The 24,502-nt window shown below is 35.7% G+C and overlaps 1 protein-coding gene across 4 annotated transcripts in view; it reads right to left on the bottom strand.

Annotated features, from left to right (window-relative positions):
• Nucleotides 1-24,502, bottom strand: part of TRMT11 (tRNA methyltransferase 11) — a 54,832-nt gene that overhangs the window by 11,364 nt on the left and 18,966 nt on the right. For 2 of the 4 annotated variants that reach the window (XM_003732724.7, XM_078370064.1), the window contains 5 exons: nucleotides 21,468-21,548; nucleotides 18,442-18,606; nucleotides 13,518-13,590; nucleotides 13,272-13,403; nucleotides 6,275-6,395 (listed from right to left, as the gene is read on the bottom strand). In XM_003732724.7, coding sequence (XP_003732772.1) covers nucleotides 6,275-6,395; nucleotides 13,272-13,403; nucleotides 13,518-13,590; nucleotides 18,442-18,606; nucleotides 21,468-21,548 — 572 coding nt within the window. Of the gene's footprint in view, nucleotides 1-5,293; nucleotides 5,480-6,274; nucleotides 6,396-13,271; nucleotides 13,404-13,517; nucleotides 13,591-18,441; nucleotides 18,607-21,467; nucleotides 21,549-24,502 lie in introns of all 4 variants that reach the window. The other 2 variants (XR_619462.6, XR_013534534.1) reach the window with 2 other exon arrangements.

Below are 24,502 nucleotides of genomic sequence, written 5' to 3'. Positions count from 1 at the left end.
ACTGGCAGAGATAGGCAAAAACCATGAAATATTTCAGAAGGAAAAGCCAATCAGAAGAGACCCACTTTAATTCAAATAGCTGTGAAAGGAAAACACAACTAACAACAGTAATCCTGAGAAAGGATAATGTGTAATGGAAACAGAAATCAGCTTTATGTCGGCAAAATACCAGAATTTATAATCAGCAATACTACTATCATTCTAATATGTAAACTATTTCTCACAAAGACTAATTTCTTCCATTTCAAGCCATCTATAAGTCATTTTCTCAAGTGACCTCACTGTCTATTCTCTCCTTTATTCTTTTAAAAAAATACTGTTTAAAGTTAATGGTTCTTTTGTCCTTCATAGCTTCAAAATCTTTCAGTCCTTTCGTTAAAACCCACAGTTTTGGCCACACTCCATTCTGATTAATGCATTCATCAGCTTCATGTTACTGGACTCTTTCATTCAATCCAAAATAAAAAAATTACATAAACTGTCATCAACTGCCATTGTGACCTTCCAGTATTCTTCTTTTAAATAATTTAAACTATACAATGTTGTTACTAAAAAAAAGACAACTGATTTACACATATTACAACTTTAATCTAAATCAATAGCCATATAATATCTTGAATTAAACTTACCTATACTTCAATGCTTCTCAAACTACTAGGAATATAAGGTAGCATGTCAGGTAAACAAGCCACAAAATGAATAAGGCACATGATGGCCCACTTAATGAAATAGTAATTTAAAATAATTTTTTATATTTAATCATGTATATTATAGAGTAGACCATAAAAGTTGCATGAATTTAGCACTTAGGGAGGCCGAGGTGGATGGATCACGAGGTCAAGAGATCAAGACCATCCTGGTCAACATGGTGAAACCCGTCTCTACTAAAAATACAAAAAAAAAAAAAATTAACTGGGCATGGTGGTGCGTGCCTGTAATCCCAGCTACTCAGGAGTCTGAGGCAGGAGAACTGCCTGATCCCAGGAGGCAGAGGTTGCAGTGAGCTGAGATCGCGCCATTACACTCCAGGCTGCGTAACAAGAGCGAAACTCCATCTCAAAAAAAAAAAAAAAAAAAAAAAATAACAATTATACCTCAATCTTTTGTGGACAACTCTGGAAATCAGCATGTTTATCCTATATGTTTCTTATAAGAAAAATGTTTTATAGAAGTAACCACTGTGACTACAACCATATATAGAAGCATCAATCACATATTGTGTTAAGAGGGACAATGAGTTCTAGTAAAACAAACCACACTCTACCATGGCCCCAAAAGTAACACTAGCTAAACAGCAGGACAAGGAAAGACTATCTGTAAAAAAAAAACAAACTAGTAATATGTCATTCAAGAATATTTACCTTTTCATCTTGGCATATTCTAAAGGTAGAAATATGTTTCAGTAGAAAGGCAACAAGATGTAGAAAAAAGGACACAGAACTTCAAGTACAAAGAGGAGTTTTGGTCTCAACTCTGCCACTTACTATTTAAGCGAACTGGGATAGTCCCAGGCAACTCTTCTTCATTTCTAAATGGGGAAATTAATAAAGTCAAATGGATAGGGAAGTTTTGCAAACAATAATGCATTATAAAAGTGCTATCATTCACTTGACTTTCAGAATATATCAACAATGAATAATGAAAAAAACCTGGCCCTGCTTCTCAGGCAACTTCAAAATTTTAATAGTTTTCAAGAATTTTCTTCTTTACTACTTATGTGCCATAAGCAAGTCTAAAAACTATGGTCAATAGTCTAAGGATTCAACATTTTATAAAATACCAATATTCCTTAGACAATTTTTGTTGTAACTTACATTTACATTTTTAAAAGAGGGAAAAGGAGAATATAACAACATACCAAATGGGCCAACAGTTATACTGAAGTTAAACCTAACAAGTGACAAATCAAAAACAAAGAGATACAGTATACAAAAGTGTAAAAATCTAAAACTGACAGTCTTCCATTGCCAAAATCAACAATGCTGAACCAGCCCAAGAATAATTTGTTAGACGTGTGTGAGAACTGTTTGACAATTTTATGTCATCACTTGCATTATAAAGGATTGAGATCCTGCTGCAATTATATACACTCCTCTCCACACAAACAAAAGGTAGAAATAAAGTAATTAATTAAAAACCAAATGTGATTAATTTAACATGACGAAGTATTTTCGGTTATACTAATAAAAACTCACTAAATTCAATCTTATATAGGGAAGACCATTTCAAAAAATTACAAGGTTTTTCCTTGTTTTTTTAAATCAATTTGAAAAGAACATAGTAAATGGATAAAAAGAAAACCCCCAAAAAATAAGCATTGCTTTTACAGGTTTAAAAATATCAAAGGTGAGTACCCTCGTTTACCATTTTAATATAAGACAAGACTTCTCAAAAGCCCATTTTTCTTTGAGTCTCAAATAAATTTGCTTAAAGAAATACTATAAATCTGGGGAAAAATACCAGACTTTAAACAAATAAAACTCGGCAGAAAGCAAGTATAAAAATTAGTTCACAATGGATCTTAATTTTTAATTTTTTCAATTAAAATAGAATGGCTGATTTATTATGTGGCTGCATGAATTATTCAAGATGTGGAGACTTCCTTCTCCTAATTCTTTGGAATACTATTTATGTATGCCACACAATAAAGAATATTCATGCCATTTACTTTACTTTCTAATATCACAACTTAAAACTGCAAAATCTACAGGTAATTACTGTTTTTTTATATATATTACTCATGTGCCTGGCACAGAAATGTTAGTTACTATTATATTACTAACTCAAATGATTCCATTAAATGCTATTATTTCTCAGAGCTGTAACATTACCATCTGAATTATCAAAATGCCTTACTTCCTTTAAAATACTAAAAGACAAATGTATACATGAGAATAAGTGACTAGAAGAGGAAAAAAAGTATCCTCTAACATACAACAGAGGACTCTTATTCAATGTGATGGATATTGGCAATGGTTAGTGTAATGGAATGACTTGTGTTCTACCCTAAAATTCATATGTTGAGGCCCTAACTCTCAATATGACTGTATTTGGAGATGGGGCCTTTAAGGAGGTAAATATGAGTAAATGAAGTCATAAAGGTGGGGCCTTAATCTAAGAGAACCGTCACTTTTTTTTTTAGACCAAGTCTTGCACTGTTGCCTGGACTAGAGTACAACGCATGATCTCAGCTCACTGAAACCTCTGCCCCGCTGGATTCAAGCAATTCTCCTGCCTCAGCTTCCTGAGTAGCTAGCACTACAGGTGCCCGCCACCATGCCCAACTAATTTTCAATAGTTTTAGTAGAGATGGGGTTTTACTATGTTGGCCAGGCTGGTCTCAAACTCCTGACCTGGTGATCCGCCCGCCTCTGCCTCCCAAAGTACTAGGACTACAGGCGAGAACTGTCATTCTTTTAATAAGAGAAAGAAGATGGATGAGGCTTGAGCCCAGGAGTTTGAGGTTACAATGAGGTATAATAATGCCACTGTATTCTCGCCTGGGTGGCAAAGTAAGGCACTGCCTAAATCTAAAACTAACAGAGTAGGAAGAAACACCAGAAGTGCAGATGCACAAAGGAAAGGCCCTGTGAGGACAGCAAGAAAGTGGAAACCTGCAAGAAACCAAGTCTGCTGACACCTTAATCTTGAATTTCCAGCCTCCGTAGCTGTGAGAAAAAAAAACTTCTGTTAAGTTGCCCAGTCTGCGGTATTTGGTCATGGCAGCCCAGGCACACTAATACAGTTAGTTAATTGGTATAAGTAAATAAAAGCAGGAAGAAATTAAAATGCTTTGTAAACACATTTAACTTAACTTAAAAAATCGATATTCATATGTATATACTCATACAGAATCAAGACCTTTTAAGGAATTCCAGTTTAGGCTTCTATAAAATGATGCAAGAACTTACAAGCAATCTGGGTGCAAAACCTAGATTGCAATTACTTTTTTTCCAACCCATTCTCAATTCAAGAGTCTTTTTTAACGAACTCTCTTTGTTCTTTCTAAAGCATTCAACTTCGTTTTTATAGAAATTACAACTTTTTCTTACATAAATATTTCACTAGTCTAACTAGTATTTAAGTAGATTACATAATTACCATAACAAATATAACTGGCATAAACAGCTCTGAGAACACCACAAGAGAGTCTTGTTAAACAGATAATTCAGCTGATAGATGCAGAAATACTATAAATATAGTAGAGATCAAGCAACTCACCAGCTGAAAGTATTCAACATACAACAGATTGCATCCGGCATTGTGTTTTAAAGAAACAGTGGACAGTATTGGTTAATCAACAGAGTTTGAAATGGATGTTAGATAAGAGGGCTTCTACTGTATATCCAAATAAATGTTAGTCATTTTAAATTTTCATTTTGGAAGGCTGTAATGATGCCAAACAATTTGGAAACCATTTTTAGAATTTCTGAATCTGCAATGTTTTAAATGTTTAATGGCAAATCATCTTTGAAACAGAATCTGATTTCTAAAAACAATTTTAAATAATTATTCTGGTATAAAATATGAGCAGCAAAGACCAGTAAAATCATTTGAAGAAAAGCAAGGTATTACTATAAAGCAAAATAACTGATTAATATAAAAATACTTCTTTAGAGACAAATCTAAAAGGTAACTTTCAAGAACATGCTGAAAAATTATGACAGAAATAGATGAGTACAAAGATTCCACTCCAAGGATGTAATCTGAATATAAACTTCTCGTATTTTTGTTTTAAAAATGACTTACATTTTCATTTTAATTACACCACATATACCTATACATCCATGTTTACATGTATGTACACATATAACCATATATATATATATAATATATACACATAGCAGACACCCATCAACTGCTAATATAGATGTATAGGTTAAGCTTTCTTAAAAGCCCTGATACTGGAGCCTGATTACAGATGACAGTTGATGTCACACTGAAAATTCTGAACATTATTCAGTAATAAAAAAATTTTGCATAAGGTGGTGACATAATGAATTCAGTGTTTTAGGAAGATTCATTTAACATATAAACTAGAGGTATGAAGATCATTTAGGAGACTGAACTTAAGCCAGGTGTATGGTAATAAGGGTCTAAATTAGAGATAGCAAATGAAAATAAAAAGGAAAAAAACAATGATATAAAATAATATATGCAAAAGGCACTGTGCAAATATTAGTTTTCATTACTATGAAATAATCCATAAGATGGGAACTATACAAAAACAAATCAAATGCAGACTAGAGATGGGTATGAAATCTTCAGACACTACCACCTTTCTTCTGCTTACCCTAAAGGTCCAAAGCAAGAATGGGGGGTCTTCCAAGTCTCCAGTGAATTTGAGAGAGTTGGTTGTCAGTCCACAGAAGTACAGCCCCAAGAGCTTTTGTAGATTTAATTAAGCTCCATTATGAGGTACTATTCATGTCAATTCTGGTCTGGGCATGAAATAACAGACGTTTCGTTCCTTCTTAAGCTTAAATAAATTTTGTATGCAAGAGAGAGCAAAAGAGAGACAGAATGTGTTGGACCCTAACAAACTGGGGACATTTACTTTCTCTCTTTATAAAGCAACATATTCTCTTCATTACAGTCTGAAATCAAGTAGGTTCTGCTTTTGGAGAAAAATGGTAAGTAGGACATTGCTAATTTGATAACAGTTGTTTAAGAATGCTGTTTTATAACTGAATTAGCAATAAGGATGTCAAATAAAGCCTGAGAAGTGAGGGTCAACATTTATTTGTCCTCTACTCAATGTTTGTGTCTATGTCCAACTCCTACCCTTCAATCCCAACCAGATGCCACAAATCTCTTCAACTTCTGCCTCTTGCTAAATTCATCTGTAATTTTTTTTTTTTTTTTTTTTGAGACGGAGTTTCGCTCTCCTTACCCAGGCCGGAGTGCAATGGCGCAATCTCGGCTCACCGCAACCTCCGCCTCCTGGGTTCAGGCAATTCTCCTGCCTCAGCCTCCCGAGTAGCTGGGATTACAGGCACGCACCACCGTGCCCAGCTAATTTTTTGTATTTTTAGTAGAGACGGGGTTTCACCACGTTGACCAGAATGGTCTCGATCTCTTGACCTCGTGATCCACCCGCCTCGGCCTCCCAAAGTGCTGGGATTACAGGCTTGAGCCACCGCGCCCGGCCTTCATCTGTAATTTTTTAAGTATCAAGGACTAACATTTCCAAACTCAATCATAGGAAAACTATTTAGAAACAACTACATTTGATTCTTTCAGGATTTATGCCAAAAATACTAAACCAATTTACCTCAAATTTCTTCACCTTTTCCATTGTGATCAAGCGCCTTGATGTGTGACTGGAAAGCTTCTGCTCGCAGTTGCTAATGAGCTTCAGGCACGGGTGCTGAGGCACCATCTCTTCAGTGTATCTGTAGAAAGAGCAGCTGACTGTTAGGAACACTCACATGTGTGGCCCACAAAGAATCATGAGAATCACCCAGTGTGGTGTGGGATGTCCTTCCACTACATGCTCTTTTCCCCACATATGCTAACTGTCCATATGATCCATAAACTACCTACAAAGTATCTTAATTTTATCATATCTCAAAAATGCAGTTTAATATTTTACCTATAGAATAAGAGAGAAATATTTTAAGTACATTTTGTTGAAGAATGCCAAACATTCAAACCGCAAAAGTACAAGATGATTCCACCCTACAGAATTCCGTAAGAGAATATGGACAAAAATACACTCAAAAACATCCCTTGACATTCATGAAGGGTTGATTCATCCGTAGATTTTTATAAATTCACAAAGTATAAAATCCACTATAGCATATACTTTACTCTAAATGAAATACCTCTGTAAAATTTTAATAACATCTCGAGACCTCTATTAAGTTTGTAAATAAAGAACTACAGTTATTTGTAAAATTATTCAAATAAACTACAACTAAAATAGACACTACAGGTTACATCAATCTTCTGCTCATATGAACGAAAAAATAAAACAAAAACTATGCCAGTGAGTGGTGGAGCCTGCTGCTGTACAGCACATGTCCTACATGGATGGAGATAATGACAATGTCTAGAAAGCAGGATGGTCAAGGGCAGGAGTTCAGAATCTGGCATCTGACAGGTTGTTAGCATCAATTTGGCAAAAGAAATAGACAACAGAGGTGGGGAAATAGCTGTGGAACAGAATGTGAAAGAACAGCAAGGGAGGGGACTCACTAGGCATGGGTACTTTTAAGAACACTGCATTGCCAGTATTTATTTTTCCTTTGCAATTTTTTATGCCTTTTTGGATGATGCCTGCACACATTTATTAAACAGGTAATCTTAAAGGTCTGATCCAAAATAGGAAAAGTGCTGATTAGCTTTTCATGTAAAGAATCACAATCTCAGCTACCTGTTTTAATGCATCAATACTGTTTTCATCACCACTCTTTCATGAACTTTTCCAGGTCCCACTGACCTTCAACGAGCTATCCCTATTACCTAAACCATATGCTCAAACCCATCATCACCCACTTCCCAAGCATCATTCATAAGGCACTTCAGTGGAAAGAATTTATTCTCAGTGGAAAGAATTATCTTGAAGTCATTCTCTGACTTCTTCCTAAAGCTTTCCAACAAGTAACAAGCAATTCAGATTTCACCTCATCTAGCAATTCCTCAATGCTCACTGCATAGCCAGAAATGTCATACTTCTTATAACACTGACATCAAATTTTGAATCTTTATGCAACACATTTATGACATGAAAGAATACTTTTTTTTTTTCTTTTTCAGAGACAAGGTCTTGCTCTGTTGCCCAGGCTGGAGTGCAGTAGAAAGAATAAATTCTACATCACAGTTGAGACTAAAATAAAAAGTGCTAAAAGAGAGAAGATATAGCCTTGAACTTAAGCTTACAAACTGTAGGATATATAGATGCTGGAAACTGTGTGTGTCAAACTAAGTAATATACTCTTTTATAAAGGAAAAAAATCTTTTACTTCCTGGAAGACTGACTTAAAGCATTTTTATTAAAATGTCACTTAAATAAGTACAAGCATAAATTAGATACAAACTCTTTATGTTTATACCCTAACTATAAAACCCTGTAAGTAAATTTATAAAGCAAATCCCAGAGTACAAAAAAAATACAATTTTAATTAACATCTATGACATGAGTGATGCTAAACTGCTGAACTAAGCTGCTGCTTTTGGTTTAAGAGCAGAAAAGCATGTTTACATGTTTTATATTATCTTTTCTGACACAATCTTAACTCATTTTTAGCTATTAATCTATTAATTAATATAATCTATTATATTAATGAGCCAATCAATTTAACAATATGTTCCCAAAGTACCATACTAAAAAGATTAAAAATAGCAGTTAAAACATTCTTCGGCTGGGCGCAGTGGTTCTTGCCTGCAATCCTAGCACTTTGGAAAGCCGAGGTAGGTGGATCACCTGGGGTCAGGAGTTCGAGACCAGCCTGGCCAACATGGTGAAACCCCATCTCTACTAGAAATACAAAATTAGCCAGGCATGGTGGCGCATGCCTGTAATCCCAGCTACTTGGGAGGCTTAGGCAAGAGTCACTTGAACCTAAAAGGTGGAGGTGGTAGTGAGCCAAGATGGTGCCACTGTACTCCAGCCTGGGCAACAAGAGCGAAACTCTGTCTCAAAAAAAAATCTTCACTGTATATTTACCAATATATTTCATTCCAAAGGACTGTTGGCAAATAGTTAAGTAGAAGGCATAAATCTGTATTTTACCTGGACTATTATGACAGTACCAAATCCTATCTTAACTCTCTGTTTTTATTAACATCCTCCTACAATCCAAGTTATCTATTTAAAAACTAAATTATCCTTAATAGGCAAATCCACAGAGATTGACAGGTGGTTGCCAGAGGTAGGGGATGGTAACTGATAATGCCTATGCAGTACTTCTGCTGCGGGGCTGGGGGAAGTATGAGGAAAATGTTCTGGAATTACCAAGTGGTAATGATCACACAACTTTGTGGATAAACTAAAAACCATGACGCTGTATACATTAACAGGGTGAATTTCACGGTATACAAATTCTATTTCAATTTTTAAAAATAATAATTGTGTACATAGGCCCTTAGATTTTCCATGAATCAATTTTGACTGTCATTCATTTTCCTGTGAATCGTCATGCTTCAACTACTTTCCAAATGTCACTAGAATTTCAGCTCCCATTTGAGAAACAGATTTTGAATTGATTAAACATTAACTGAAAACAGCTTAAGAAATCACTTTTTCCTCTTTCCTAAGAGACGAAAAACATGTTCTCTTCACTAATTATAGCCACCACAAAGTTTATCTTACTATGATCAAAATTTATCTCCAAGTCCTACTTTAGGGGCACATTATTAGCTTCTTTCTCACCCTTTTAAAAATGTTTAATTGATGAATAATTATATATATTTGGGGGGTACAATGTGATATTTTAATATAAGTATGTCATCATGTTATCACTAACACTAGCAGTTAGATTTCTATAAAGGTCATCTTTTATAAAGAAACGCTGTTTTCAATCACTTCAAGAGTTATCTATGTACAATGAAATTAAGATAAAGCTAAATGGATATGTGAAGCCTGGGCAAACAGCTACACCCACTCAGTAGCACACTGACTCGTACAACATGGAACATACATGGATTGTATGTGTACACATTGTACTGAAGCCCTGTATATATGATTGGAAGTGATAATCTGGGTCACTTCCAAGTAGTCAAAATTGTAAATAATAAACTCACAAATACCAACAGTCTACAGAAATTGTATGTGTTAAGTCTCTATAAGTGTTTTTACCACTTACAGAGACTTGAGAGTGCAGAGGAAGGACTGATTAATTCTGCTGAGACGTATCTGAGATGGTGTCACAGAAGTGTTGACAATTAAGCCAGGCCTTGAAAAATGACTAGAATTTTACCAATTGAGGAAAGAAGAAAGGGCATTTCAAACAATGGAAACAGAACAAATAAAGGTGAAAAGACATAAAATTCACAGAGTATCCTGATGCTGGCAAAAAGTCTGATATACTAGAGTGGGAAAGAGTCTAGACTAGAAGGAAAAAAACCAGCATAAGTTTCTGAGTAGCAGTTTCTTTACTGCAATTTAAATTGTCAAACGGTGAGAAAATTCTTTTCAATTGTTAGCTCTCGTAATTTTCCATATATAACTAAGCTTTTAGACAGTATTTTGCTTTCATGTCTTATACTTTTCAATTGATCCTGGGTTAAAATAATACCTGGACTCGGTTATAATGTAACTTGGATCATAAAACAGGATTTGGCTGAGAGTAGATTAATTCAATAATAGAACTAATAGCCAACATTCACTACACCAAAAATACATAAGTCTTAAAATTAAACTATGCTAAGGTACAATTGTAAATTGAATTCCTTTTTACTCCTGGTCCAATGTTAAGCTACATTTTCAATATAACATAATTAAATGAATTCTAAACTGTTTTATTCAGAAGAACATTATTTCAAACTTTTACAGATGACTTTAGACTCAAATTCATCCTGATACTGTGTTATTTTCAAAACAGTAAAGAATTTTCGAAAGAGTAAAGATCTTGGATATGAAAACAGTTCATTATTTCTAGCATAAACTCAAGACAAATTTAGTTCACTATTAATAACTAATAAGATCACTTCAGGCTTAAAGAGAAAAGATAACTGAGGTCTAATAACGAACATCAGGGGATCTGAAAATAACTTTCTCCAGGGGCCAAAAACTGAGGGAAATAAATGCCACTGTAGTCTTTCCATATGTGTTAGCCAATAACGAAGAAATCCATCCATTGATAAAACATCTAAGACAAAAAAAAAAAAAATCAGTAAAACATGTCTCCCTTTTCTATTTCTAAAACATCACTTGGGTTATATGTTTTGAAATCTTCCTTTGTCTAAAATTACTCAAATAAAGAAGTCATTGCAGAAATATCCAGTGGCCACTTTTTAAAGTCTTTAGAAATATATTCAGTTTAAACAACCTCCAGGCTGGGCGCGTGGCTCAAGCCTGTAATCCCAGCACTTTGGGAGGCCAAGGTGAGTGGACACAAAGTCAAGAGATCAAGACCATCCTGGTCAACATGGTGAAACCCCGTCTCTACTAAAAATACAAAAAATTAGCTGGGCATGGTGGCACGTGCCTATAGTCTCAGCTACTCCGGAGGCTGAGGCAGGAGAATTGGCTGAACCCAGGAGGCAGAGGTTGCGGTGAGCTGAGATCGCGCCATTGCACTCCAGCCTGGGTAACAAGAGTGAAACTCCGTCTCAAAAAAAAAAAAAACCTCCAATATTACTTTTTATAAAGGAATAAAAGAACTCCAAAATAAATTCTTAAACATATATGATTTCAAGTATTATTAAACAATAAACTATAAAATAATCAACAGTCAGATATGCTAAAAAGGAAGGAATTCCATAAAAAACTACTGAGAATATTTTTCAAAAGGACAGAAGGGCCAGCTCAAAAAACTTCCACTGGTCAAATCTGGGACAATTTGAGCAACATAATAATACTACTGATGAATTACAACCCAATCAATAATATAGGAATCCATGACTCCATACCACTATAAATTAATGAAATAAATGAGGCAGAAAGAAAAGCTCTTTCTTATAGAATACTAACTTCCAAACGCAGAAGAAATGATGGAACAGAAGAATCATTTGGCAACCACCACAGCAGTGGCTGCCAACAATGGAATCATCAATCTGAGTAGTGATCTCATTAAAAACAAGATATTAGTGTAATCTTGTTATATTTTCCCATAAAATATAAATCAAAGAAGAAAATGATGATTCAGAGAAGAGAAATCTGACAGAAAAGAGCATGACCAGACAATGAAAGTTAACATTACCAGGAGGAGTGGCTTTGTGTGCCCTATGATGTGCTGAAAAGATCATGTCTGTGATACTCTTACCAAGAAAGCATTACCTCAGTCTGGGTACAGAGGAAATATCAGATGGCCCCTGGTGGAAGATCAACCTTCAGAATATAAGCCATGTCCTCTACAAAACTGCCAAGGACACAAAAGATATGGAAAGACAGAAAATATTCCAGACCGGAGAAGACCAAAAAAGATAAGATGGATGATTATAGCATTTTCCTACATGGATTGCAATTGGTAAAATTTGAATGGGGTCTATGATCTGGATGGTAACACTGTTATCAATGCTAACATCCAGACTTGGAGGGCTGAGCATGGTTAGATAGGAATGTTCTTGTTTCTAAAAAATACAATGATGTATATAGGGGTAAGAGGGCACCAAACCAACAATTTCTCAAACAATTTCAAAAAGATTAGTGATAATACATATGTGCAGGAGTGGACGGGAGGTAGATATATATTAATATTGGGAAAATGTGGATAGATTGGGAAAATGTGGTAGAGATGGGAGTTTCCTATATTGTATTTGAACCTTCTGTAAGTTTGAAATTATTTCACAATAATTTTTTTTTAGCCCTGCAACTTGAATTAAAACAAAAAGTAAGTAGCTGGTGCTGGAATTCAGTTTGTCTAAGGCAGGAACCATTTTTGCAAAGACATGAACAAATATACTTTTATCTGAAAATATTAACAAAACCTCACCTATCATTTCATGTACTAAGTAGAGGAGATCAGGCAGGATGTTGAAATAAGTGAATATAGCACTGGGAATAAGGAAACAAATTAGCTCTCTGGATTTTAATTCTAGATAGGTTATTTTACTCCTTAATTAAGTTTCCCCATTCTAAAAGATGTTAAATGAGATTATCATTAGCAACAAAACAAACTCAGTGTTAAGGGATCTGGGTACAAACATATTATTCTCTCTTATCGGCTGATAACAATATGCATAACTAAGTTAGGCCATGGTAATAGATTGTTTGAGCCTAGAAGTTTAAAACCAACCTGGACAACATAGTGAGACTCCAACACTACAAAAAATTTAAAAAATTAGCTGAGCGTGGTGATGCATGCCTGTAGTCCCAGCTACTCAGGAGGCTGAGGTGGGAGGATCACTTGAGCCTGGGAGGTCAAGAGGCTGCAGTGAGTCATGATCAAACCACTGCACTCCAGCCTGGGCAACAGAGCAGGACCTTGTCTCAAAAAAACAAACAAATAAAAAGACTATTTTATACACATTTGAAGGCATATAAAGGCTATTACAAATTTAATACAAAGATGCCCCGAATGCAAGATGAGAGAAAGAAAAAATTATACTAGATATTCAAACATTGTAAGAAAAATGAAATTAAAAATAAAATTAAAATTACATACTCTGGCGTATACACCGGTAACCAATAGACAAGTCTTCCACCTAACACGAGGGTCTCAGCTGCGAAGTTTAATAGGTCAAGAAACATATCACTCAGATGATAACTTAAGGAAACAGGAACATGGCTTTCTGGACTACACAAAACAAAATTTCAAAATCAGTGAAAAATTTTAAGACTGCTAAGTTAACTACAGAAGCAACATGCTTCTTCTTAAAGTCGTAACACAACATATTTAAATTTCTCTTACCATTTTTCTATCCCCTTTGGTATTTCCTTCTGTGAACCTGTTCTTCTTGTAGATTCTCTGATACCATATGGAGCTAGACAGAAAACAAAGGTAACACAGAGAGTCAAAAGTCACCAAATCACTGATGAAGGGCAAACAGACATGTTGCCTTCAAATGTGACACTCTAAGAAGGACACAACACCACCAATGCACAATTCCAACTGAAAATGTACAACGTAAAGACTTGGGGAAGGAGCAACTGTCTTCTTAAAACATGCTGATGTTATAAAAGTTATTGAGAAAGGCTGTAGAAGTGTTACAAATTAAAGGAGGCTTCAAAGATATCATTACTAAATACAACACCTGACTCTAGAGTAGATCCTGTCCCAGAGGGAAAATATATGCCATAAAAGATACTACTGAGTCAATTGACAAAATTGAATGGCAAACTGCAGATGAAATTATTTTATCGATTTACTGAAATTGATAACTGTATTTTTGCTAAGAGACTACCTATATTCTCAGGAAATACACACTGAAGTATAGGAGTAAAAGGCCACAATGTATGCCACTTACTCTCAAGTTGATCAGGAAAAAATCTATATATATGTATTTTATATAAGTAAACACAGAGTGAAAGAGCAAATAATAAAGCAAACTTTGAATTTTTTAAAAAATCACCAAATTTTCATAAAGTATATTCACTCCTGAAACCATAATGCCTTGATAATTTCTCATTTGTTACATCTGAAAATAACTAAGTTAGAAAAGAACTAAAGGCAGCTGAGATAGAAGGGTTCAACTTTGCCACTATTTACAGAATTACTGTCAAATACTATAGAAAAAGCAGACCGTTTCATAGATAGGCTGCCTAAAAAGCTCACGACCTCATGAAGCATAGGAAAGTAAATTTTCACGCACATTCCTGAAGCTCAGTGGGTTCACAGGCCCAGTGGTTTCACAGAACCCCAAATTTCTTGTAATGCTAGAAAGGCAATGCCAGTGAAAACAGGCACTAGAAAAACACAAATACTTACACATAGAGAAATGTGTGATATCTGAAACTCTTTTCTTCAAAATTTGACACCATAATTGCAAATGACATTTGAGCTCCAGCTGGTGTAATAACCACCAATTATATTCAATACAAAAACAAATATTAAATATATGCCTCAAAAAATAAGCTAAAGGGAAAAACGGGTGACGAGTTAATATAAAAGGATGTAAAAGTGGATGGCAAGTCAATACATCTGTTTAGAAAACAAAAACAGTAAACCTTTATTTTTTTTTTTTATTGGATTTTAGGTTTTGGGGTACATGAGCAGAGCATGCAAGACAGTTGCGTAGGAACACACATGGCAGTGTGCTTTTCTTTCCTTCTCCCCTTCACCCACATTTGGCATTTCTCCCCAGGCTATCCCTCCTCACCTCCCCCTCCCACTGGCCCTCCCCTTTTCCCCCCAATAGACCCCAGTGTTTAGTACTCCCCTTTCTGTGTCCATGTGTTCTCATTTTTCATCACCCGCCTATGAGTGAGAATATGCGGTGTTTCATTTTCTGTTCTTGTGTCAGTTTGCTGAGGATGACGTTCTCCAGATTCACCCATGTCCCTACAAACGACACAAACTCATCATTTCTGATTGCTGCATAATATTCCATGGTGTATATGTGCCACATTTTTCCAATCCAGTCTATTATCAATGGGCATTTGGGTTGATTCCAGGTCTTTGCTATTGTAAACAGTGCTGCAATGAACATTCGTGTACATGTGTCCTTGTAGTAGAACGATTTATAGTCTTTTGGATATATACCCAGTAATGGGATTGCTGGGTCAAATGGAATTTCTATTTCTAAGGCCTTGAGGAATCACCACACTGTCTTCCACAATGGTTGGACTAATTTACACTCTCACCAACAGTGTAAGAGTGTTCCTTTTTCTCCACATCCTCTCCAGCATCTGTTGTCTCCAGATTTTTTAATGATCGCCATTCTAACTGGCGTCAGATGGTATCACAATGTGGTTTTGATTTGCATCTCTCTGATGACCAGTGATGATGAGCATTTTTTCATATGATTGTTGGCCTCATATATGTCTTCTTTCGTAAAGTGTCTGTTCATATCCTTTGCCCACTTTGAATATGCTTGTTTGTTTTTTTCCTGTAAATCCGTTTGAGTTCTTTGTAAATTCTGGATATCAGCCCTTTGTCAGATGGGTAAACTGAAAAAATTTTTTCCCATTCTGTTGGTTGCCGATCCACTCTAGTGACTGTTTCTTTTGCCGTGCAGAAGCTGTGGATTTTCATTAGGTCCCATTTGTCTATTTTGGCTTTTGTTGCCAATGCTTTTGGTGTTTTGTTCATGAAGTCCTTGCCTACTCCTATGTCCTGGATAGTTTTGCCTAGATTTCCTTCTAGGGTTTTTATCCTGCCAGGTCTTATGTTTAAGTCTTTAATCCATCTGGAGTTAATTTTAGTGTAAGGTGTCAGGAAGGGGTCCAGTTTCTGCTTTCTGCACATGGCTAGCCAGTTTTCCCAACACCATTTGTTAAACAGGGAATCCTTTCCCCCTTGCTTGTTTTTGTCAGGTTTATCAAAGATTGTATAGTTGTAGATATGTTGTGTTGCCTCCGGTGCCTCTGTTTTGTTCCATTGGTCTATATCTCTGTTTTGGTACCAGTACCATGCTGTTTTGATTACTGTAGCCTTGTAGTATAGTTTGAAATCCGGTAGTGTGATGCCCCCCGCTGTGTTCTTTTTGCTTAGAATTGACTTGGCTATGCGGGCTCTCTTTTGGTTCCATATGAAGTTCATGGTGGTTTTTTCCAGTTCTGTGAAGAAAGTCAATGGTAGCTTGATGGGGATAGCATTGATTCTGTAAATTACTTTGGGCAGTATAGCCATTTTCACGATGTTAATTCTTCCTAACCATGAACATGGAATGTTTCTCCATCTGTTTGTGTCCTCTCTGATTTCGTTGAGCAGTGGTTTGTAGTTCTCCTTGAAGAGAACTCCCTTACGTTCCTTGTGAGTTGTATTCCAAGGTATTTTATTCTTTTTGTAGCAATTGTGAATGGCAGTTCGTTCTTGATTTGGCTTTCTTTAAGTCTGTTATTGGTGTAGACGAATGCTTGTGATTTTTGCACATTGATTTTATATCCTGAGACTTTGCTGAAGTTGCTTATCAGTTTCAGGAGTTTTTGGGCTGAGGTGATGGGGTCTTCTAGGTATACTATCATGTCATCTGCAAATAGAGACAATTTGGCTTCCTCCTTTCCCATTTGAATACCCTTTATTTCTTTTTCTTGCCTGATTGCTCTGGCTAGAACTTCCAGAACTATATTGAATAGGAGTCGTGAAAGAGGGCATCCTTGTCTAGTGCCAGATTTCAAAGGGAATGCTTCCAGTTTTTGCCCATTCATTATGATATTGGCTGTTGGTTTGTCATAAATAGCTTTTATTACTTTGAGATACGTTCCATCGATACCGAGTTTATTGAGGGTTTTTAGCATAAAGGGCTGTTGAATTTTGTCAAATGCCTTCTCTGCGTCAATTGAGATAATCATGTGGTTTTTGTTTTTGGTTCTATTTATGTGGTGAATTACGTTTATAGACTTGCGTATGTTGAACCAGCCTTGCATCCCCGGGATGAATCCTACTTGATCATGGTGAATAAGTTTTTTGATTTGCTGTTGCATTCGGCTTGCCAATATTTTATTGAAGATTTTTGCATCTATGTTCATCATGGATATTGGCCTGAAGTTTTCTTTTCTTGTTGGGTCTCTGCCGGGTTTTGGTATCAGAATGATGTTGGTCTCGTAAAATGATTTGGGAAGTATTCCCTCTTTTTGGATTGTTTGAAATAGTTTTAGAAGGAATGGTACCAGCTCCTCTTTGTGTGTCTGGTAGAATTCGGCTGTGAACCCATCTGGACCTGGGCTTTTTTTGTGTGGTAGGCTCTTAATTGCTGCCTCGACTTCTGACCTTGTTATTGGTCTATTCATAGTTTCAGCTTCCTCCTGGTTTAGGCTTGGGAGGATGCAGGAGTCCAGGAATTTATCCATTTCTTCCAGGTTTACTAGTTTATGTGCATAGAGTTGTTTGTAATATTCTCTGATGATGGTTTGAATTTCTGTGGAATCTGTGGTGATTTCCCCTTTATCATTTTTTATTGCATCTATTTGGTTGTTCTCTCTTTTCTTTTTAATCAATCTGGCTAGTGGTCTATTTTGTTGATCTTTTCAAAAAACCAGCCCTTGGATTTACTGATTTTTTTAAGGGTTTTTCGTGTCTTAATCTCCTTCAGTTCAGCTCTGATCTTAGTTATTTCTTGTCTTCTGCTGGGTTTTGAGTTTTTTTGATCTTGCTCCTCTAGCTCTTTCAATTTTGACGATAGGATGTCAATTTTGGATCTCTCCATTCTCCTCATATGGGCACTTATAACAGTAAACCTTTAACAACATATTTAAGTTTTTTTGTTTTCGTTTTGTTTGAGACGGAGTCTCACCCTGTCCCCAGGCTGGAGTGCAGTGGCACAGTCTCCGCTCACTATAACCTCTGCCTCCTGGCTTCAAGTGATTCTCCTGCCTCAGCCTCCTGAGTAGCTTGGATTACAGGCACCTACCACTATGCCCAGCTAACTTTTTGTATTTTTAGTAGAGACAGGGTTTCACCATACTGGCCAGGCTGGTCTCAAACTCCTGACCTAGTGATCTGCCCGCCTCAGCCTCCCAAAGTGCTGGGATTACAGGCATGAGCCACCACACCCAGCCCATAGTTAAGTTCGGAATCCACGCTACCTTCATAACGAGGTAAGAAAGCTGGGGGTAGATGGGAGAAATACTGACAAGTTGGCATTTTGTGCATGTGTTGGTAAATTTTGTACTTTAAATGTAAATCATTTTATGAAACTAGTCCTACTCTTATTTTTGTATAAAAATAAACTTACGATCAGTAATGATTGCATCAAAATATGTGCCCTTTCTCCAGGAAGGTTTAGATGCATCTGAAACCAGGACATCAAGGTAATACTTTTCTAAACCATATTGACGAAGATTGGCCCTAATGTTTTCATCTGGTCCTCTCCATTTCTGGTTTTTCCTACTGGCCTTTCCTGAAGGGGAAGAAAAAGGAAGAGAGAATGTATTAAACAGAGTGTTCTTATTTCTTGTTGTTTAGCTAAAAGTAATGTTTTAACTCACTGAAACCTACATTTATTCAAAATTGGCTTTCATTTAAAAACTTAATTTTATGTATACAAGTATATATTTTAATTTCAACATAACAGTAAAATGTACTGATGTCTAACTTATCTTGTTCTGTCACCTTTCAAGTAAAACTGCCTTAAAACACTCATTCGATAGCTTCAAGTAGGATAGAGTTGAAGAGAATATGGTTCCTTCCTTCCTGCAGTAAACAGTCCGGTGTAGAGATAGTGATGAATCAGATAAATGAAACAGAAACAAAGAGCTAACTCAGGAAATGCAGCAGTTGTGACCATGGAAAAGGGAGGCAAATGGAGACACTGCTAACTAATGAAAAGTTAAAGTGGCTGTGGATGGAAGACTGAAGAAGCTCATAAGTTCCTTGTTTAGGAGACATAATAGTTTAGGATGATGACAACAGTGATTAATATCAGAGAAAACAGGAAGAAAAAAAAGCTTAAAAAAAAAGATGGGATTCATTTGAGATATATCAATCTTGATGTACCTTGAGTTACCTGCAGAACATTCAGAAAAAGATATGCAGTGGAGACATGCAGCAGGTAGTTGAAGGCCAGAAGATACACACTTGGGAGTTATCAGTTTATAATCTTAAACTGACTCCATGAGGCTCAATAATATTTTTCTGTTAACTTAAGAGAGAAAGTTACATATTTGCTCTATAATTATTCTTATAAAATCAAAAAAAGGATGACATGACTCTGAAAAACATGCAATGTGACAGAAGTGGTCAAAGATAGGTAGACACCTGGAAAAAAATAATATATAAACAGAAATCAAAGAAAATTGCAGGGCCTCAAGTAGACTGAGAAGAAACAAAGAAGTAGAAGTACCACCTGCTGAGACCACTGTCAAGGAAGCCACAAGGGGCTGTATGAAGGTCAACATCATCAAATCCTATAAATCTGTGGTCTTAGTATGTATTTTCAGCAGAATGTGGTCTTAGTATGTATTTTCAGCAGAATGTGGTCTTAGTATGTGTTTTCAGCAGAATACGGTTTTAGTATGTGTTTTCAGCAGAATGACAGGCACAGAAGCTGGAAAATAACGGGAAGAAGAGAGAGTGAAAGACGAAGGAGAAGAGACAGCAAGTTAATACCAGTTTTTCAAGAAGCATTTTGGCAAATGGAAGAGGAAAACAAAGTGGTAACTAGAAAGCCTCTAAAAATTTGCTAAAAAAAAAAAATTTATACTTTTAAAACAGGAGAAACGAGAATATTTCAGGATAAAGTAAGAGATCAGAACCATCGGAAACAGAGAACATACCTAACAGTATCCTGGATCAGCTCTAAGGAAACTCTACCTCAATCAGAATTCTACCCCAGTAGACTGAAGGTTAGGTACCACGTAAGTTTCCAAATATAACTTTAATAAATAAAAATTCAAGTAAATTATATAAGACAACTTCCTCAAAGGAAATATACTGCTTCTACTAAAAGCAAATTGGAATAATTCCTAGTACTTTTTCTTTTTGAGACAGAATCCCACTCTATAGCCCAGGTTAGAGTGCAACGATCTCAGCTCACTGCAACCTCCGCCTCCTGGGTTCAAGCAATTCTCCTGCCTCAGGAGGCTTCAGCCTCCCGAGTAGCTGGGATTACAGGTACCTGCCACCATGCCCAGCTAATTTTTATATTTTTAGTAGAGACGGGTTTTCACCATGTTAGTCTGGCTGGTCTCAAACTCCTGATCTCAGGTGATCTGCCCACCCCGGCCTCCCAAAGTGCTGAGATTACAGGTGTGAGCCACCATGCCTGGCCTAATTCTTCGTACTTTTTAAAACAGATTTCAGATAAAGAATATATTTTTCTTGCTAGCCCATTTATGTACACCTAATAAATGATAACTCATTTTCCTAATAAAGGTTACTAAATTCTTTACAGTCAAGATAGGGAAAAACACAGGTCATCAGTACAAGATATCAAATTAGTTCATCAAAAGAAAAAAGTATAATAAATGCTCACCAATACAATAACTTATATTGGGTGAGGAAAAGGATAAGATTATTACAAGGGCTGATCCCAGTTACTATAATGGAATCCCAACATAAACACAAATAATCTCGAAATTATCAAGAAAATCACATTTTTAATACCATTAAGCTATAAGGAAATATTTTTTCAGTTTGATTCAATTCCATCCAATCACACGTCATTATTGAAGCGTCTAGAATTTAAAGTATTTTCCATAATTACCTGAAAAGTAAAGCAGATGGCTGTTTCAAGTACCCTCAGTTTAAGGCAGAATCTTTAAAGTTACTTTAAAGATTATCCAATGATAATCTTATAAAATACCCTATGAAATCTTATAAAACACGTGAAATTACATCACAATTTTGTATTTGAAAATTAAAATAATGTCATATAAAACTACAGTTGACCCTTGAGCAACATGGGGGGTAACGGGTGCCAACTCCTCACACAGTCAAAAATTCACATATAACTTTTGACTCCCCCAAAAACTTAACTACTAATAGCCTAGTGTTATACTTACTTTATTTAGGAAAAACAGATTTACTACTCATTAAGTGGAAGTGGATCATCATAAAGGTCTTCATCCTCATCATCTTCATGTTGAGTAGGCTGAGGAGGAAGAGGAGGGATTGGTCTTGTTGTTTCAGGAGTGGCAGAGATGGAAATAATCTGAGTATATGTGGGCCTGTGTTGTTCTAGGGTCAACTGTATTCTACCTTTTTAAAGGCATATTTGGTACAACAGCAAAGACTACAATACCGTCTATAATCTCTACTCACCCAAGCCATGAACTGTGTTGTAGTCTATGTCTGTCCCATATACATATGCCCCAAAATGAGCAGATGCTATCAGGAGGCCACCTGGAAAATCACACAAATCGGTCAGTCCCAAACTCCTGTGTATTCCTATTTAACTTCATCCAGTCTTAGAAACTAGCTGCAGGCAGAGCATCCTGGAATGACACTGGTCATAACATATTTAATAAACCTCAGGACTAAAAAAACAAAACCCCAAGCTATATTCACTAAACTGATCACAAAGTAGATAAATTAATATATACCCTGGCATCATTTGTTTAATGATGCACTATTTATGGAAAATTATCTTTTTGGGGTCAAAATAATGTATATTTAGACATTTTCATCTTATTTTGAGAGCTCTACACAAAAGCATTTTGCTCCTTTCTTAAAAATGAGCACATAAGGCTATTTACACAAAGAGCTGGAAATAAATATAATAAATTCTGACAACTGGGCTCGATTCCCATTGAAGTCAGAGTTTCAAATGAGTAAAGAGGGCATAATTAATATGTGAAACATTAGTTCTTACAGAAATTAAAAGGTTAGGATATATTTTAATTTTTATAAGAATTAACTATTTTAATGTACAGTTGCTCCTGTAACCAATCAAGTAATTATCTCTTGTTTTAAATTATAAATATGAATTTCTGAATAACAATTATCAAGCATGCACAAAATAATTAATAAACTGTTTTTATTAGTGCTGTGACCAAAGTAAGAACAACTGTCCCAGTACAGTCTGACTAGACAAAGTAATGTGACAGATGTGACCAGCTCACACATAAAAAGAAACCTTAATACAGGTTAAAATAATGAAACTCTTTAAAATAAAAGATAATGGTATTTTTAAATTTAAAAATTGTATAAAATTAAACTTTTAATAATCGTACTTTTAATTAACTTCCCTTTTATATTTTTTTTATTGTTAAGTTCTGGGGTACATGTGCAGATCATGCAGGATTGTTGCATAGGTACATACATGGCAATGTGGTTTGCAATTAACTTCACTTTTTAAAATCATTCAAATTAAAATGCTTTTAGTGCTTGGGCAAGTTTTAATTAGCTTTACTCTAGGAAGGTCTGCCAGTCAAGCTGAAATCACAAATATATTCTTAGACTACAAAATATGCACAGACTTGGACAAGAGGAAAAAACTACGGCTCTTTCCTTCATATCTTTTTGAGATGTAATCTCTAAAACTAAGATGGGTAGTGCCTCTGGAGGATCAAGATTCATAAATTAATGGTGTTCCTTCCACAGCCATTTAAAACATAGTCTGATAGCATGGACTTAAAAATACTTTGTTCATGAAAATTATAACTGACTTGTTACTATTGGAATCCATGAAGAAGAGACATGAAAGACTAAAAATACAGCAGAAACCAAAACCTAGGTCCTCTCATACCAACTACAAAAAGCATTCACGTGAGAAGGAAGGCTAAAAAGTCCTCGTGACTCTTACTCTGGAAATGGAACACTCCATATTTAGGAAAGGCAGCATATGTGATGACTTGGAATACTCACAAAGTCACTTCACCCAAATTACAAGGAAGTACTACAATTCTGCCAATTAAGGCAGATACTCACCTAGAAGAACTAGTTGTCAAGGGGAACAGAAAAGCTTTCCTGTGCTTCCTTAAACAGAACCTTATCCATTTGGTTAGAGTGAGTTTTGAGAAGACCCAATTTACAAGTACACTGCTGAAAGGAGATGAATAATCTGTTAGACTATAACTGATAGTTAACTTTGTGCCTTTTAAGCTTTTTTTAAAAATTAAATCATAATAAATTAGCTTCTCTGAACTGGTCACTGGCTAATCACTGGTAGTCAGCTAGTTGTTCTTTTGATTAAAATGAAGGACTTTTGACATTTAGTTATACCTCAGTTGGAGTTTTTTGGGGGAGGCTTTTTGGTGGAAGAAGGGGTACTAAAAAGGAGAGTGAAGTGTCAAGGAGGCAAGTAACATGACTCATCCATTTATTTTTACGTTTTGAAAAGTAAACATACTGCCTATGTGATGTATACTAGCAACTCAGTGTTTCAATTTCTCATTACTTAAATTGTAAGCACTTTAAGGTTAGGCTAATATCTTACAGGCAAAAGAATACAAGAATAATTGGAATTTATTCTAAGATATAAAAAATTATTTATTATTTTCATCTTTACAGAACTAAGCGGAAAGCTTTGCAAATGTGGGAAAATGAGAGACCGGGGTTTGGTTTTGCTGAGAGGAAAAAAAAAGAAAGAAAAACGGCAGTATTATTGCATCTATTTTATCTTTCTCAAAAAAAAAAATTTCACTTAAATAAATTAAACTAGCAGGCTGAGCAAAAGAATACTGCTAGACAATGGGATTCCTACTAGACAAACCATGAGATTCCAGGAAGAGGGGACTACAAAGCATAGCGGGAAAAAATGGGAAACAGAATACTACACAAACCTAGAGATCCATTACCTCACTCTTCTTTCTCTTTTTCTCCCCATTTTCTCTTCCTAGAACCAGGAATAGTCAGTTTCCTAACACCTGGTTCCTGTGTCCACTATTTTGCAATGATAAAACTTCAAAAGGAGCTACACTACTTTCCTTACACTTATGGGTCATCTGAAGGTAGACATGGCCAACGAGTATACATTAGTCTCCCCAGTGAACTGTCATTACTGGAGGAGCTGACTCACTTGACAGAGAGGATGAGAGGGAATCAGCACTATGGCTGCAGAGCTCTGTGCTACCTAAAGCAACTGGCATATACTTGTACATATTATTTTAATTATAAACAAAGAATTAGACATTTATAATTTTACATTTCAATGTCCCTGTCTGCTGCTATCCCCTGCCAACAGATACAAATTATTAGTATCTTTGAAATTAGCCAAAAAGAATACTAAAAAATGAGTTTATGTTCAAATTCTTCATCATCACCATTTAATATTAGCTATGTCTAACATCTTTCACCAAAAAGGCATCTAAAATCTTATCGAAATAATAACTGGTAAGTAGTAATGATAACCATTA

Source organism: Callithrix jacchus, chromosome 4 (assembly GCF_049354715.1).
Source record: "Callithrix jacchus isolate 240 chromosome 4, calJac240_pri, whole genome shotgun sequence".
Classification (NCBI taxonomy): Eukaryota; Metazoa; Chordata; class Mammalia; order Primates; family Cebidae; genus Callithrix; species Callithrix jacchus.
The sequence above is the reverse complement of the archived record's forward strand: the minus strand, read 5'-3'. Positions and strand labels throughout refer to the sequence as shown.